We start from the raw sequence: 19043 nt of genomic DNA, 5'->3' as shown, positions 1-19043 counted from the left end.
ATTTTTCCCTCTCCTTCCCTCTTTCCTGACGAAGCAACTGCCAGTTGCGAAAGCTTGTAATTCTGTGTGTGTGTTTGTGTGTTTTGTTCATGTGCCTGTCTGCCGGCGCTTTCCCGCTTGGTAAGTCTTGGAATCTTTGTTTTTAATATATATATATATATATGAACCAATATATATGAACCAATGCCTGTGTGCTCAGACCCTTGCTGCATAGCCGGTGATGGAAGTGAATATAGCATCATGACAGCTTCTCACTACATGCAGTGGTAGCTTGTAGTTAGTTGTTGAGACACAGGCAGTTTTGTGCATACTGTTGCTTTCTTTGTTTACAGTTGTATGTATGTGTTTTGTGCAATTGTGCTTTTCATCCATTTGGACCTGAACATAACGTGTGATTGGTTGTCTGATGATAGAGATGCTTTTTAATTTAACTGTAGGATTTCTACATGATGAAAATTGTTGTTTAAGGTGTATGCTTGTGGGTTTTTGTGTTGCTATGGTTAATTTATTGTTTATGGCCATCACAGCATCCAGGGAAGAACACCATTCACCATTTCCTCCAACTCAGCACTTCAGTTTCTCAATTCCACAGCCAAGACATCACAGGCATATACCACTACCACACTACCCTATCAACATTATCTTCTTCTCTGTTAGTTCTTTTATTACTCTTTGTGTGCTGGCTGAACATCCCACATCTCTACCCCTACAGTATTCTATAAAGCTGTAGTATAGACAGTTGGGGAGCCGTAGTTCACACATCCAGCTAAACAACACAGGCCACCATAAATGATCAAATGCTCCTGTGATGTCAGTTAATATTGCTATTGCATATTTTTGTTGTATAAGTCTGCTGTTTCTATTGCCTTAGTAGATGCATCTTCAATACATTTCCCTTTTCTTAAACAAAATGGTCATTGATTAAATCCATTAAGCTCCGTGCGCGAATGTACCATGAACTAGAGAAATCTTTCCTCAGTCTTTGCAAGTATGTCAGATAGACAGATCAGTCTGTAGGTTTTGGGATTAGCTGGATTTTCATCCTTGGACTTTTTTTTATTATTACAGCTTCTTCTAATTTCTTGCAGGCAGGCACCCTACCCAGTGTTAAGGAATCATTTAGTAGTCTGGTTGGGAATGGCATAATTTTTACTTCTATTTGTGTAGGGAGCTTGACATGACAATCATCTGGTCCTGGAGCTTCTCAGTTTTTCAGTTTTGTTATGGCTTGGGCTGCTTCACTGGACAGCACAATTATTGAAGTATTGATGTGTTTATTGTTTAGGGCATATCTAAGTTATCTGAGGAATTGGTTGTCATGTTGATCATCGTCTGGGAGGAGTTTTCCAAAAATATGTTCTGCTTGGCAGTCTCCATCCTTGTCTCACTGATCAATCTTTAGTTACATTGTGAATAAAGTTTGTTTTCTCTGTAAATATTTTATACAGTTTGCACCACACATCAGTCTTCAGCTGCTTAACTTGGTTAGCTTTCTGATTTTGCCTGTTGGTGCTGATCAAGCAATTCTTGGTGTTGGGACTTAAGACTTCTGCACCTTGTGCACCATCTAATGTCCATCAATTTAGGTGGCCATGCCATCTTCCTTAATGATTTGACAGCACATTCAGGCACACATTTTGTAATACTTCATGCAATGCGATACCCTTTAGATTTACACTGCCTTACAGTCTGTTGACACTGTATACTATTTCAGATAGCTTGTTTAAGTTTGCTTGCTTAAGGTTAAACCTTTCTGCCATAATTAAGTTTATTATTTCTATTGTTAACTGTGAATGTAATTATATTGAAATCACTACTGATTAGTCCAGAGTGAACTGTTGTTGCTGTTGTTATGGTCTTCAAGTCCAGAGACTGGTTTGATACACCTATCCATGCTACTCTATCCTGTGCAAGATTCATCTCTCCCAGTACTTACTGCAACCTACATCCTTCTGAATCTGCTTAGCGTATTCATCTCTTGGTCACCCTCTGTGATTTTTACCCACTGCATTGCCCTGCAATACTGAATTGGTGATCCCTTGATTCCTCAGAACATGTCCTACCAACTTTGGCCCATATAAACAAGTACTCATCAGCATTTAATTTCTTCTTCTTCCTAGTACTCAAAACAAATGGCATGCTTGGAACAAGAGTACCATAAGGCACTTTAGCCAACAGTCCTGTAGTCTCGGATATACTCCATGTCTTCCAGGTGAGAATATTAGCATCAGTCATTTGTGCCACAAATTTCTCTTCTCCCCAATTCTGTTCAGTACCTCCTCATTAGATACTTGATCTACCCATCCAATCTTCTGCATTCTTCTGTGGCACCACATTTCGGAAGCATCTATTCCCTTCTTGTCTAAACTATATATCACCCATGTTTCACATCCACACATGACTACACTCCAAACAAATAATTTCAGATAATACTTCCTGACGCTTTAATCTATACTCGATATTAAGATAAATTTCTTACGTGTAAGGCAAAGGTAGACAGTTGACCAGGTTTCATTTGAATGAACCTCATATTGGATGTTAACAGTAAATTTTTACCGTTATTGTAGTAGTCACTTCCATGACTTTTTCAGAGTATCATTCTATGTGATGAGAGTATTGTGCATAAATATATGAGAGAATCCATTCATTATTTTGGTATCGAAATGCAATAGAAGCCAAATGTTTATTACACATCTCTGAAGTTTTGTTGATCACTATACCTTTGTTTCGAAGTACAGTAACTGCTTTTGCATTTGATGATTCAAGAATGCAACTGATATCTGGGGAAAATGTGTGAGTTTGTTTTTCAGGTATGGCTGCTTGAATACAGCAGATCAGTTTCCATTTCTTAGCCCTTTATCTGCTGATTCAAGGCTGTAACTGATATCTGGGGAAAATGTGAGAGTTTATTTTTCAGATACACAACAGATCAGCTCCCATTTCTTTGTCCCTTTTTCTGAGTTCAACCATTACAAAAGAACTTCTCATTGCATTAATCTGTAGAAGTAGAATTTTTCAAGCCATTACGGAAAGTACGTTTGAATGTAGCATGGGGTGGGGGTCTTGTGCTTGCAGTTTCAGCATTAAATTCATTTTGCATTGTGTTTACTACACTTTTTGTACAATTTTGTCGAAACACATGAAAATGGGCGCAACAGAAACCTAAAAAAGCCGGGGTAGCCATTGCTACATATGAGAAGGCTGGTCTTGCAATTGGCACAGTAAAATTTTCTTTTTAAGGTATCGGCCTTTCATTTTTCTCACCAGGCAGTTAGATTTTGGTCCCAGGGGGCTGGTTTTGTCTTTATATCAAATCCTGCATCTTGTTTCCAAGTTTTTTGGTGGGTATCGTAAATTTGCCCTTTGACTCACACTCCGTTGATACACATATTTGACTTGCCTTTGATCTCTTCCAGGGGATTAGTTGTTTTTGACTAGCAAGTGGAAGTGAAATGCAGAATTTAGGGAAAAATCACAAGTCTGTTGACATATTAAGCCTAGTGAACTTTAAAGTCCGATTTCCAGTATAGCATTCAGATTGTAAGTCCAGAGCTCAGCCGAATCAACATCAAACAGCAGGATCCTGGCATAGTCCTTCTGTATTGTGGAGTAGAAACATAGTATGATGAGAACTGGGTTGTAGATGTATGGAGCGGCATTAAATAAGGCTCCATAGTTAAAGGAGCTGGCCAACTGAGTTCCCTGTATATTTTGGGCGGCCAATGACTGAGTGTTATGGGTGGTCAGTCACTGCATTTTGAAGTGCACCTGTGCAGAGGTGGCCTGCGACGTTAGCAGGGGACTGCACATGGAGAAGTGCAACCAACGATGCATTTCTCGGTCGCACGTAAACGAGTGCACAGATACTCTGTGTGGGGATTTAATAGTGGTGGATACAACACTCCTTCCCCCTTGGGGAAGCGGAGAAGCGTCTGCTGTGAATGAACACCACATCTATGGGGGGTCCTCCTCCAAGTCCTCAGCAGTGTTGATGAATCGGGGCCAGTAGAATACAGATGAAAATGCCCCGGCCAGGGCTGAAGGTTGTATGATGTGGACCTTGGCAGCAGAGCTGGTGGAGCAGGAGGAGCCAGCGGCGTGTGTTCATCGTGTTGAGGAATTACTCGTGGTTGGTGACTTTCTCCATCTGAATTTTGAAAGTGTGGACCATACTCTTGGCTTTTTTATTTGATTGTGAATGGAAGGCTGGCATTGGAATGTGGTGAATGCAATGCTGAGCATAGAAACCACAAAACTCCTCACTACAGAATTGTGGACAGTTGTCTGTTGTGAGCACTTCCGGCAGACCTTCAATCTCAGTTTTTTTTTTTTTTTTCTGAAGCTGTGATGATGTTGGTGGTTGATGTGGCATTGCATTGGGCAATACACGGAATTTGGGCTAGAGCACCATCCACTATCAAGAACATGGCTTTAAACATTGGCCTGGCAAATCAATGTGTACCCACTCCCAAGGGCGAGCACACAGTGGCCAAGAAGCAGATGAATGTCATGGGGCTGACTGTGACAGGATGGACATGTTTGGGTGAGTAGTTCAGTATCCAGGTTAATGCCCGGCCAGTAAGTGAATGTGTGAGCCAGGACTTCAGTTTGGGATACACCCCAGTGACCTTGGTGCAATAGTTGCAGGACGTGCTGACATAAAGAGTAAGGAATGACTACCTGTGGGTGTCCGTCATCAGAAATGAGTAGATTACTCCATCCGTCAACACGAGCTGCAGATTGTCATTAAAAAACTGATGAAATGCTGCAGAAGCCTTGGGAGGTTCGTCGTTCAGACCGTCCATGAAATATGTGACTCCAGACTTAGTTGCTACAGTTTGTATCTGCGACCTGGGAGATGATAATGGGAAAAGAATCTACGGTGGCTTCTGCTTCTTCATCGATGTGAAAAAACAAAATTTATTTTTTGCTGAACTCGGGATCAGATTCCCTAAAGAAGGCGGGAGAGGGCATCAACATTGGCATGCTCAGTCTTATTGTGGAAGTGAATCTCTTACTGGTAGTGTGCCAAAAATTAAGTCCAATGCTGGAGGCAGTGAGCAGTCCTGTCTGGAATCTTTGCTGCTGGATTAAATAGCGAGATCAGCGGTTTGTGGTCTGTGATGAGGCAAAACTTTGTGTCATAAACAGAAATATGGAATTTCTTTAATGCAAAGATAATAGCCAGTGCTTCTTTTTCTAATTGAGAGTACCTGCATTGAGTGTCAATCAATGTTTTCAATGCACAGGCCAAAGGGTGCTCAGAGCCATTCACCTCTCTGTGTGCTAGGGCTGCTCAATCACCTATATCAGATGCGTCCATTGCGATAACTATCTACTTTGTTGGATAAAAATATATGAGGCCTGGAACCATTAACAGCTGGGATTTCAGCCTGAGGAAGTTGTGCTCACAAGTTAGTGTCCACTGGAAAGGCACCCCTTTTCTGCATAACTGGGACAAGGGAGCGGTTTCTGTTGCTGCTGTGGGTATGAACTTTCGGTGATACGATTTCTTCATTAGAAAGGAACGAAGTTGCTCTAGCATTACTGGTCAGGGAAGTTTGATTATGGCTTCAACATGTTTATCCAGAGGACGAATGACTGAGCTGGAAATGATGTGGTCGTGGTACTCAATCTCAGGTTGGAAAAAACAACTTTTCTTTTCTGCATTATAGACCAGCCTCCCTTAAGATACTGAATAAAAATTTCAGATTGCGAAGGTGTACCTCCATGGTTATCCCTGTTAACAATGATGCCATCTAAGTAGTTAATCCACTTTGAGAACTAATTGTTCCAAAGACCATTGAAAAATGGCAGGGGCACTTGCTATAAAAAACACTAGGCATTTCAAATTATAAAGCTCGTGCAGCATGTTAAGTGTAAGAATCCCTTGAGATTCTGCATTAAGGGGAAGTTGGAAATCTGCATTTGCTAGGTCTATGTCAGAGAAGATGTTTCCACCTTTTAATTTTGACAGGAACTCTTTTGGTTTTGTAGTAGGATGTATTTCAATCTCTGACTGGGCATTGACAGTTACTTCAGAATTGTCACACAGGCGGATCTTGCCCAAAGGCTTTTGTGCCATGACAAATGAGGCAGCCCATAGACTAGAAGGAATAGGTTTTAGAACTGCAGTTGGAGTTAGGTGATCAAATTCTTCCTTTATTAGATCTCTGAGAGCTAAAGGAATGGTGTGGGCTCGAAAGTACAGAGGCCATGCATTGCATTTCAGTGTGATGTGTGCCTCAAATCCGATTTCTGGGGTGAACATTTGATGACGTTCCCTCCTTTATCTCTTCGTTTGTTGCCCTCTGGGACGTACTGGCTGAAAAATGGGGTGTGGAAGTGCAGTATTGTCTACTGTTGTCTATTTTCACTTTTCACAACCCCCCATATAAGCATTTATATGGCCAGTGCACTATTGTTTAACTTTTGATAAGCCTCATTAATAGGTTGCAGGCGAACATCCACATACAGCTACCATAGTTTACTATTGAACATCTACGAGCAGTACAAACCTAACCACAAAGTTCACAGTTCTTGAAGAATAGAAAGGTACATATGGAGCTGACACTGGCATTGTTTTTAACACACGGCCTAATTGTGTAACACTTAATTCACAGTTAAATTTAAGCATTGTTGTTGTTCTAATCAGCACGTTTCTCATCTAAAACTCAGCTGTGGACTAAGTGTCTCGTGACCAAAAATCGGGCCCTTATATATTCTCACAGTAGTAGGTACTGAAACTACACATTGTTCGAAGTTAAATTTACAGAAATTACAATTAAAACTTAACTCATTAAATTAACTGAATACATCAAAAACTTGGTTCTTTTTAACAGTTTCTTCTACTACAAGGGCGAAGCCAAATTATTTGTTTAAATCATGAAATTAACATATGTATAGTTATGCAAACAATACTTTTGAAAAACTGTTAAAGGTCCCAAGTTTGAGTCTCGGTCCGGCACACGGTTTTAATCTGCCAGGAAGTTTCATATCAGCACACACTCTGCTGCAGAGTGAAAATCTCATTCTAGAAACTGTGAATTACTTTGGAATTAATTAAGAGCTGGCTTTGCTAACCTGTTTTCAAATAGAGCCAAATAGATCCTTTAAGTATACAATTAGTTGTTCCTCCAAATCTTTATAATTATTGTAAAATTTATATTTGTTTATAATTCAACAATAGAAATTAAGTTACGAGCAGTTACTGATTTCGCCCTTTAATGAAAGTATTAATTAGGAATAGTTGAAATAAATTACATACATAAAACTAAGCACAAAATTAGATCTGGTGTTATATTCTTTAAAACTGAGGGCCAATCTTTCTCTTTCATGAAAATGGAAATTGTACTCATGTATGTTAATAGTAATTAGTCAAAAATGAAAAAACAAATTTAATGAGGCAGATGTCAAAACAAGAGGGGAGGTAAAAATATCCCAGCTTGCTTCGTCACAATCAGGTCCTGGCGAAGTGTCTTGAGGTCCATATATGGAGCATCTTCGGATACCAAATTCAAAGAATCATTTATTGAAAATCCAAATTTCTTGAAAGAGTAAATCGAAACAAATTCTCAGCAGAATCAGTGTTAACGACTAAGAAGATAATGTGGCGGGTGACATTATGATTTGTCGTCAGCAGTTCAGCTTGACCACTTACTGGGATGGTATGTTTATTATATGGCGTTAGACATCTCTTTGTTTCTTACAAGGGAGGAGCTCCAAGTTTCAAATAGGTATCAAAATTGAGAATGCTCATGGGTATGCTGGTGTCTACTTGTAATTGAACTGGCTTCTTTGCAATTTGCTCTTCTATGAAAAGTTTATTGGAGGTCTCTTTATGGTGTATAGTGGCTACCAGATTAACATCCATCTGTTGGGCAGGAAGCTGTCTCGCCTGACAGGACTTACGTCATACAGAAACTAAATGGCCATTGGTAGAATAGTTTTGGCAATAGGCTGATCTGGCAGGACAGCCTTCACACTGATGTTTTTTGAAACAATCCAGACATGATGACAATCGTTTCGGTACCCAAGACCTGTTTGATCGGCTCGAGCGGGGTGGGGGACATTGTTGATTAATGGTACGGTGTCTCATCTGTACAGTTGCTATGTCCAAATTGCCTCTAGTGTGGCTATTGGTTGCTGGCTCGGATGTGTTTACATTAACGGCTATCATGTTGATTCATGATGTCCTTTGAAACTTTGTACTCAGTCCAAAACTTTGTCTAAAACGGGTCTTTGAGTTGAAGTGTTTCATGCTGGAAATCCCTGTTTGTGCCCCAAATGATCACGTTCTTGATCATATCTTCTACATATGACTCCTTACTTTTAGCGGTAACAAAATGACATTTTCGTCCTAACACTTGTGACTCTGCAGGCCATTCTCTATGAGTTTAGTTTGGCTGTTTCTTGCACTGTTAAAATGCTACCCAAGAGGAAATAACATGGATATGCTGCTGGTAATATTTAAGCTCTGAAGGCTTAGATAATGGGGCCAACTTGCACAGTAGCCAGTAAATCTCAGGTTTTGACCATGACAAAAACAAAGATTTCATGAGGCTGGAGTCAGTTACCTTGAATGCTTGGAAATGCTCCAGTAATCTTGATTTGTAGGTTTCCCAATGCTCCAAAGCCTCATCAAAGGAAGGAAAGTCTGGCACTTTCTGTGTTGCTTGTGCCTGCAGTAAGCTTTGAAGAAGTGGTTGGAAAGTATTTAGTAGAAGCTTTTGGTTTTCATCCTGCTGATGAATAAGTTACTTCCAATTTAGATGGTTGCTGGCTCATATCTAGGAATAACACAATAAATATATCACCATTCTACAGTTTATTGACACAACACTGATACAAATAATTCTGTTACCAAGTGCCAAGTTGTAGATGAACACTTTATGGGAAATTATATAAATTGATGGTGGTTATACTGATGTCCAGGAATTGCAAGTGATATGCAGAATTCCTGTGGAAGTCACAAGTCCATTGACATACTAAGCCTACTGAATGTTGAAGTCCAAGTTCCAGTGTATCATTCGGGTTCTAAGTCCAAAACACAGCTGAATCAAAATTGAATAGCAGGTCCACTGCAGCGTAGTACTTCTGAGTTGTGGAGTAGAAACATAACATGATGAGAACTGGCTTGTAGATGTCGGGAGTGGTGTGAAATAAGGCTCCATAGTTAAGGGAGCTGGCAGCTGGGGTCACTGTGCTCCTATATTCTGGCTGGCCAATTGCTGAGTTTTATGGCTGGCTAATCACTGTGTTTTGAAGCGGGCATGCACAAAGGTGGTCTGTGGTGTGATCAGTGGTCGGTGCATGAAGAATGAGCCAATGATGCAATTTTTGGCCCCGCTTAATGGAGGATGCCGCTGCTCGGTGTGGAGATTTAATAGCGGTGGATCCCACTTATGTTGACGTTCATCTTATCACCCCTATCCAAGACTCAGGCTATGGTCTACCACTGCAACTTCTGTTTAAAAAATAATGTAAATGAAAAAAAAAGAAACATTGTCAGTATTCTGCTCTTTACGTTTTTTTGCAAATGGATTACGTCACAGGACATTGTGTAAGAGGCGCTCAAAAATTAATGAGTCGGAGGCACAATTACAGAAACCAGTACCTGTATGTTAGAAGTACTGCCCCTGGCTGATGAGACACTTGTCCCACTGTGACACAAGCCGTGAATGTTTCTCTCATAAAATTCCCGGGGCTGCAATGTTAACCAGTTCCACACCTATATCTGGACGTCATCATCCGAGGTGAATTGTTTGCCCCTTCAGAGCCTTTTTAAGGGGTCAAAAATGGCGTAGTAATAGGGAAGGTGGTCTGGACTATATAGAGGGTGGCTGAGAACCTCCCATTTGAATTTCTGCAGGAGTGCCGCGACTGTGTTGGCCATATGAGGCTTTTCATTGCCATAAAGTAGAATGAACCCCATGGGTGAAATTGCCTGTTTGTTTTGATTTGATCTCTTGGCGAAGGGTGGCCAAGGTTTATGAGTAATGGTGGATATTCACTCTTGTCCCGTGCTGCAGGGAGTGAGTCAGCAGGGGGCCATCTTGGTCAAAGAAGAACATCAGCGTAACCTTTCCTGCACTCGTGTGGATGACCTTGGCTTTTTTAGGTGGTGGTGACTGGATGCTTCCACTGGAGACTTTGTCGTTTTGATTCTGGTTCGAAGTGATGACACCGTGATTTATCTCCAGCCACCACTCGTGCCAGGAACGCATTCCCTTCCTGAGCATAGCGCTGCAGATGAGGAAGACAGTGGGACATTCGACATGCTTCCTGTTGTGGTTAAAGACTGTGGGGCACCCATTGGGCACAAACTTTGTGTATGTGCAGTTGTCCCTTCATGATGGTGTGAACACTTCCGATGCTCAGTCCGACCACAGCAGCTATGGTTTCCACTGTTCACTCAGCAGTCCTGAGTAATGAGTGCATCCACCTGCTGGATGATGTCATCTGTAATGCAGTGTGCTGCTCCAGACTGTGCATCATCGGCTATCGGCACCTGTCCTTCCCTGAAGCACTTGTGCCAAGCCTTGACCAATGCAAGGGATATGCAGTGTTTCCTGTACACTTGTGACATTCGTCGATGAATGTCCGTTCCTCCTACTCCTTCCACTGTCAAAAAACGAACAACACCTCTTTGCTCTTCTGTTGATGCCTTCGTGTCACCGTTTGCAATGTGACTGGCAGCATTGAACAATTGATGCTTGCCGCTGCTAGCTCTTTATACTCATGTGACATGCACACGTGCCCTCTAGCAACGGGCTGTGAATTTCCACACTCTGGTCGGAACCACACCTCATCACATCTGCCGTGATATCCTGGCATCGGTTTGCATGTTCCAGATTCCAGCTCATTTCTTTTTGACCACCCCTTATATTACAAAGCTGACATCTTGTATCAGTAGTTCCAGCTGACCCATTTTGCCTGGCTGAGATATATTGCACAGCAGGTAGAATAATATTGTCATGGTTGGGTCTACGAAGGACATTAATTATTCTGGTGGAATGTCATCTACCTTAGGTGCTTTGTTTCATTTTACTAGGGAATGGGCCAGTCTGACAAGTCGAAACCTACCATGAAATTTTTGTGCAGGTAGAATACGCCGAAAGCAATGCACTTGCAAAAAGTGGACAAAATTCAAAACCATGGTACAATATGCGTTAGATGAGTATGTGCCAAGCAAGATCGTAAGAGATGGAAAAGAGCCACCGTGGTACAACAACCGAGTTAGAAAACTGCTGCGGAAGCAAAGGGAACTTCACAGCAAACATAAACATAGCCAAAGCCTTGCAGACAAACAAAAATTACGCGAAGCGAAATGTAGTGTGAGGAGGGCTATGCGAGAGGCTTTCAATGAATTCGAAAGTAAAGTTCTATGTACTGACTTGGCAGAAAATCCTAAGAAATTTTGGTCCTATGTCAAAGCGGTAGGTGGATCAAAACAAAATGTCCAGACACTCTGTGATCAAAATGGTACTGAAACAGAGGATGACAGACTAAAGGCCAAATTACTAAATGTCTTCTTCCAAAGCTGTTTCACAGAGGAAGACTGCACTGTGCTTCCTTCTCTAGATTGTCGCACAGTTGACAAAATGGTAGATATCGAAGTAGACGACAGAGGGATAGAGAAACAATTAAAATCGCTCAAAAGAGGAAAGGCCGCTGGTCCTGATGGGATACCAGTTCGATTTTACACAGAGTACGCGAAGGAACTTGCCCCCCTTCTTGCAGCGGTGTGCCGTAGGTCTCTAGAAGAGCGAAGCGTTCCAAAGGATTGGAAAAGGGCACAGGTCATCCCCGTTCTCAAGAAGGGACGTCGAACAGATGTGCAGAACTATAGACCTATATCTCTAACGTCGATCAGTTGTAGAATTTTGGAACACGTATTATGTTCGAGTATAATGTCTTTTCTGGAGACTAGAAATCTACTCTGTAGGAATCAGCATGGGTTTCGAAAAAGACGATCGTGTGAAACCCAGCTCGCGCTATTCGTCCACGAGACTCAGAGGGCCTTAGACACGGGTTCACAGGTGGATGCCGTGTTTCTTGACTTCCGCAAGGCGTTTGACACAGTTCCCCACAGTCGTTTAATGAACAAAGTACGAGCATACGGACTATCAGATCAATTGTGTGATTGGATTGAGGAGTTCCTAGATAACAGAACGCAGCACGTCATTCTCAATGGAGAGAAGTCTTCCGAAGTAAGAGTGATTTCAGGTGTGCCGCAGGGGAGTGTCATAGGACCGTTGCTGTTCACAATATACATAAATGACCTGGTGGATGACATCGGAAGTTCACTGAGGCTTTTTGCAGATGATGCTGTGGTGTATCGACAGGTTGCAACAATGGAAAATTGTACTGAAATGCAGGAGGATCTGCAGCGAATTGACGCATGGTGCACGGAATGGCAATTGAATCTCAATGTAGCGAAGTGTAATGTGATGCGAATACATAGAAAGATAGGTCCCTTATCATTTAGCTACAAAATAGCAGGTCAGCAACTGGAAGCAGTTAATTCCATAAATTATCTGGGAGTACGCATTAGGAGTGATTTAAAATGGAATGATCATATAAAGTTGATCGTCGGTAAAGCAGATGCCAGACTGAGATTCATTGGAAGAATCCTAAGGAAATGCAATCCGACAACAAAGGAAGTAGGTTACAGTACACTTGTTCACCCAATGCTTGAATACTGCTCAGCAGTGTGGGATCCGCACCAGGTAGGGTTGATAGAAGAGATAGAGAAGATCGAACGGAGAGCAGCGCGCTTCGTTACAGGATCATTTAGTAATTGCGAAAGCGTTACGGAGATGATAGATAAACTCCAGTGGAAGACTCTGCAGGAGAGACGCTCAGTAGCTCGGTACGGGCTTTTGTTAAAGTTTCGAGAACATACCTTCACCGAAGAGTCAAGCAGTATATTGCTCCCTCCTACGTATATCTCGCGAAGAGACCATGAGGATAAAATCGGAGAGATTAGAGCCCACACAGAAGCATACCGACAATCCTTCTTTCCACGTACAATACGAGACTGGAATAGAAGGGAGAACCGATAGAGGTACTCAGGGTACCCTCCGCCACACACCGTCAGGTGGCTTGCGGAGTACGGATGTAGATGTAGATGTAGATGTAGAATTTGACTACTAAGGCTGACTGCATGTAGTTTTTTAAAAAAATGTTGAAGTTAATAATTTTTTCCTCATGAAGAACCACTTACAATAGCGATTTGTATAGACCTCTCTGCCTAGTGCTCAAATCAGTGAATAAGCAGAAGCACCCGTAACAAGTTGACATATTGCCACACAGCATGAAGTCCAAAGTGAACACATGTTAATTTTTAACACTTCAGTCACACCCAAAATGCTACAATTCATTATTTTTTTGAAAAATTTGCAGTTCATATCAACAACTAAACTGTTTCAGATATAATTGTTGCACAAGCAACTACCAGAGGAAAGAAAATCAAGATAGTGTCTGCTGTTCCATTACAAATGACTTCCATCAGTCTGGACTTAAATTTGTTGACATTAAATATTTTTAACAATTTGTGTAGCACCATTCTTATGATGGTTTTTGAATAATGTATATTTTGCTAACAATGCAACAGTTCATTGTTTATTAGAAATGTTTATTACATGTTTGTTGCTGTTGTTACAAAAATGCAAAGGTCTATTGCGTGATGAAAACAATTATTTTCCTTACACCCAGGCATTCCCAATAAAAGAAAAGTTAATGCATTCAGGCACTTCACAGTAATTGCTAGTTTTATTTGAACAGAACTGGAATAGATTAAGAAATGATCATGGCCATTGTTCTGCATATTATACTGTGTACCAGGCATCCTTTAACAAATTTGTAAAATGTGGTGATACAAACTGACAGTGCAGGAATGACTGAGGTCTAAGAATATTGTTCTGCTGATAAATCTAAAATGACAAAAAACTATAAAAAATCTGAAAAATGCTTTACACTGTCGAAAATTTTTTTATCGAGGGACTGAATTACAGTCTTACTTCTGCGTGAATCTGAATTATGTTTTTGTGGTCTGTGAAAGATGGAGTTATTTTCACAACCAGGCCAAGACCACAGAGAAGCAATGAATTATTCTCTGCAGATGGTAAGAAGTAGTTTGCATTTTCCAGACTTTTGGTGGTAAACAGTCCTCTGTTTTTAATTTTTGGTCCCAGTTTGTCTTGATGTTGGTGAAAACAGAGAGAAAGTTGCGGAAACAGTAATTATCGATAATTATCGCTGGCATTGTTGTATACAAATGTGTCATAGCATTTATTGACTGCACAATTGACTCTTGTCTTTTTCTGTTTAAAATGATAAAGTGTGGTTTGAATGAGGCCTGACTGACTGGCTGTGTGTGCAGCTTTTAGGGGATAACAATAAGCTTCCTCTTCATGTCAGTGACGAGTTTCTCTGTAGTATGTATTACCTATTAAATATATCTTCTCTACAAATGTACTTGAAGTAAACTTCCTCATTTTGTGATTTCCATTTCTTGAATCTGTTTTATCATGTCGAAGAAGCCTGGAAATCAGTAACATTCATCTCACTTGCAGTTCAGAGTGCCAAGTCTCATAGATCTTGGTAACAGTGCATTGACTCTCACGAGCCGTTCTAAATCTTCCAAATTGTTTTTCTTTTGTGCTTTTGCAAGTTCCATTTTGAGACATTTTTGAAACTAGTTTTGCAGACAACTGAAGTTGAAGTGTTTTCTCTTTCTTTTGTTTAACCAAAAAAGTTACAGCCTTTTTTTGTGTCACTGAAGGCTAATATGAAACATGTTTTCTTTGGGCTCTGAAGGTACTCTATTTTTGTTGTTGGTCTTTATAATGCAACAATTACCATTCAAATCACACTTCATATAGTTTCTAACTAAATGCTGATATCATTGGAATGAACGTCCAAGAAATTAACTAATAAATAACACATATGTAGGTCTTCTGAAGAAGTAGATGGTTACATTTGCATACCACATTATTAGTATTTTATCTTTGCAAAGTTGAAAATATTTATTGGATTCCACAGTATTGTGAAACTCTTGAACCTGGACATAGACAGATGCTATTAGCAATTGTATGCCATGACATCACAAAGAAATTTAATTCAGTTTTATCTCTATTGTTAACACACAGTGAAATCACAAAGGTAATTGCTCATTATTATGGGTTTTAAATGGGTTGCAAATTTAAGTGAATAGTAACTGTGAACAATTATGTCAGAGAAACTATGAACAGAAACTTAAATTTGCTTTACAAGTTAAGATTGTGTCATGCCGTATTATCTATTTACTTCTGTACCATCAGACGAGGATATGTGTTCGATGTGTTGTGCATGCGCTGTTTGCTACAGCTACAGCATTAGTGTAAAAATTCTCCAACTGTTGATGAGTTAGGAATTCGGGCAATATCAACAGTTTTTTTTGACCCTTTCTGACATGAATTTTTTCTGGAGATGAAAAATTTTAATTATGAATGGTCTTAGTTGATTGTTTAAAATTATTTTTGAAGGAAGATTTACAGAAATATATTCATCCATTTTAAAATAAACATTGTACATTCGGGTTTATTTTATTGACAAAAATAATTAATTTTGAGATATTCACTGCATGCAAAATAACAATAATATCATTCAGTTATACAGTGGAATATAATTAACAAACAACCTCTGTCTATTCTGGCTGTCACAAGCAACAGCATGTTGATAATTTTATAGTGGTATTGGGCAGGGGCCTGCCTTGCACATGATGAAAAGATTGAACAGCCACAAATGTGTACATAAGGTTTCCATTGTGGAAAAAAGGTTGTTGCAGCTAAGACACACTAAAAATTGTTGCCAGTTGATCTGAAAGGGTTAAAAAGTACTTGCAGTGTGTCTCAGCAACAAGAATTTTGTTATTGGGTTTCATTCAGTGTGTTCTTTCTGTATAAAAGAATTCAAGGCAGGTTTCAAAATGTCGAATTGGACGATTCCCTTATTAGGTCTTTCAGTGCATTGCAAAATTTTTCTTACAGGTGTGCATTCCTTACATCATCTCCATTCACTCCCTCTCCTTTATATAATATTGTCTTCAAATTTGTCATTTATGTAGTGATTCTGTGTGTTCCTTCCATCTTTCAACCTCTTCTCCTTTGCCTAGAGCTGGCTTGCCATGTGAGTTCTTTTATGTTCATAAAAACGCTTCTTTTTTCCAAAGTCTTACTTAATTTGCCTATAAATGGGATCTGTCTTATCCCTGAGTTTGGCATGCATCTATAGCTTTGCATTTCTCTGTTAGCCATTGCTGCTATTGACATGTTGTACTTGCTATCAGTCTAATTTTTTTATTGGATAGATAAAAAATATACTCACCATGCGACCTTAGAACACACACATAAAAGAAGGTTATAATTAGGCAAGCTTTTGGAGCCAGTGGCTCCTCCTTCAGGCAGAATAGTTAAAGGGCAAGGAAGAGGGGTGAAGGAAGAGAATTGCAGAGGTCCAGGAAAAGGGGTAGATTTCAGAAGAGTCATCCAGAAATCTACTCCTTTTCCTAGACCTCTGCAGTCCTTTTCCTTCACCTCTCTTCATTTCCCTTTAATGCTTCTGCCTGAAGAAGGAGCCACTGGCTCCAAAAGCTCATCTAATTATAACCTTCGTTTATGTATGCCTTCTGCCGCCATGTGGTGAGTATTTTTTTTAATCTATCCAATTACATCATATTCTCAAAAATGGATTCATTTTCATTGCTGTATATATATATTCGTATGTATTCCCTATGTCTGTTTCATTTACTCCTCTTTACTATTCTGCACACGTATTATGTCACGCACCCCAACATTAGTAGATTTTGACACAAAGCTAACATTTTGTGTCAGTGTGATGACAAAAAGAGAATTCTAGATTTTCTTCAAAAAGTATAATGTATAAAACATACAGATAGTGCTTGGTTTTCAGAGTGGAGTACAGTAAATAATTGCAATACGTACAGGCAGTGATGAGAGAACACCAGATCACATAAGAATGTCAAACTGCTGACCTTGTCCAAATCTTAATCAAACATCTCATCGCTGTCTTTCACTGAAATACGTCTTGTGGCCAGTCCCAGTTATTTCCACCTTTTCAGACACAGTTGTATTTGTGGTTAAGACATTTACAACTGTATCAGACACTGATATAATTGAACTCTCAGTTAATGGGTTTTGAGTTCAAAAGGTCACTTGGTTTGCAGGTTGGTTTATTATATTTGTCACAATAGTAACTGCTTTGCTGGGAAAACAACAAATAGCTATCAAGTGACAGCTATATACACATGCATCATGCTGCCCTTATCTGTATGCCAGCAAAATGTCAGATTACCAGATGTATTCAACCAACGATTACAGAGACATTAGTGTACTTCGAAAGTGACTCTAGCAATACTCAGCAATGAGGTATGTAGCTATTTTGATCTAGTACTGTTGTTGGTCATTTGAAACTTTCAGTTAATTATTTCCTAGCTAATGATAGTATTTTATGGTTGTATATTCGAACAAAAAATATTAATTCTGGCTCTGAAAAAATTAACAGAGCATCAGAGAATGCTCGTTAAAGATAAAAAGCATGGCCTGAAGAATTAATTATACTTATGTGTGATAGTCATAGCTAGTAATGTACATTATATGTACTGTGTATATGATGTGGTGGATAACATAAAAAGCTCCATGAAGCTCTTCAGAAATGATGCTATTACATGTAGGACTTTTGCAATGCCAGAAAACTCTAGTAAGATGCAAGAAGATCTACAGAGGATTAACACAGGAATAGACAGTTGGCTGTCAACATAAATATATTCATCACTATATCAAAAGCAAGTTATCATCTTCTGCTGAACACAATCCTCTTCTGCTCTGCTGCTGACACAATCCTCATTTGCACTTCTGTATATATTACAATCTTCATCTTCTTGCATCCAAGTTTGTCTAGCCTGTTTCTTTATGCTGTCACTCCATCATCTATTAGATCTCCCATTGCTTGTTTCTTATCATAAGGAGCTCACCACAGCATCTCCTTACTCCATCTCCCATTATTTTGTCTCTCTATGCCCAGTCTGTCTACATTTGTCACTATCACATTGTCCAACTTATACAGGAACTGACAGACGTTATATGGTCAGCCCTTCTTCTCCAACACACCATACAATAGAAGAGACTATTAGCTTTTTAATGAATGAATATCGCCTGATATTTGTATACAGATGTGGTTATGTTTATAGTCATCCTGTATCACCTGTTGTGTGAAGTATTATGAAAACATAGAAATATTGACAATGAAAGGCACCCTCTCTCTGATAACAATGTACACCTTTAATGTGTACTGCTTTAAGCACCATGCAGTTTCAGCCAAACTGTTGGCTGTGATATGTGAGTAACACAATAGTTTTTTGGTTACATCCAAAATTGTAAGTTCCATCATTATATTAACATTCTGCATGAGAACCACATCTTCAAGAATTTTCGTATACACTAAAACAACTGACGGCACAGTTTGTTGCAGGTTGTGGAGGTCCACAGAACTGCCAGTGGCAACCTAGGACACACCAACCCGTACCTACATGTCAGATCGCACTATCATTCAACTCAAAAGTGTTCTGTTCTACACACTGGCCACCTGAGGCCATCACATCAGCAATGCAAACAGTATTAAGCATGTTCTGAGCTGATAGATATGACAGAAAAAGAAAAACAAGGAGAACTGCAAAGTTCAACATGAAGCTAAACAAGCAAAATTGAGAAATGTCAAAGGGATCAGTAATCAAATAGGCAAGGTGTTTCACTGAAGAGGCTTCAAACCAGTTTTCCGAAGGGGCTGTTTACTGGATACATTGTGAGTCAGTGCTATATACATTATGAAAACTGGAAGGCCCACGTAGCAAAACATAAGCATTCTGTTCATTTTGGGCAACATGACTGATCAACATCGCAGAATTAAACTGGGATTTTGAGTGGCCTGTAGTTTCCTGAAGTCAGAAATTGAGAGACAGCCATTTGTGTGCTTGCACAAAA

The 19043-nt window shown here is 39.8% G+C and overlaps 1 protein-coding gene across 4 annotated transcripts in view; it reads left to right on the top strand.

Moving 5' to 3' along the window:
- Positions 1–19043, top strand: part of LOC126351205 (nucleolar transcription factor 1-A-like) — a 210454-nt gene that overhangs the window by 14767 nt on the left and 176644 nt on the right. For 2 of the 4 annotated variants that reach the window (XM_050002583.1, XM_050002584.1), the window contains one exon: positions 17231–17432. The exons of the other annotated variants lie outside the window; for them this stretch is intronic. In XM_050002583.1, the coding sequence (XP_049858540.1) occupies positions 17428–17432 (5 nt within the window). In that variant the 5' untranslated portion in view covers positions 17231–17427. The remainder of the gene's footprint in view (positions 1–17230; positions 17433–19043) is intronic. 4 annotated transcript variants of the gene reach the window in all.

Source organism: Schistocerca gregaria, chromosome 1 (genome assembly GCF_023897955.1).
Source record: "Schistocerca gregaria isolate iqSchGreg1 chromosome 1, iqSchGreg1.2, whole genome shotgun sequence".
NCBI classification, from domain to species: domain Eukaryota; kingdom Metazoa; phylum Arthropoda; class Insecta; order Orthoptera; family Acrididae; genus Schistocerca; species Schistocerca gregaria.
This window is presented reverse-complemented; position numbering and strand designations above follow the sequence as displayed.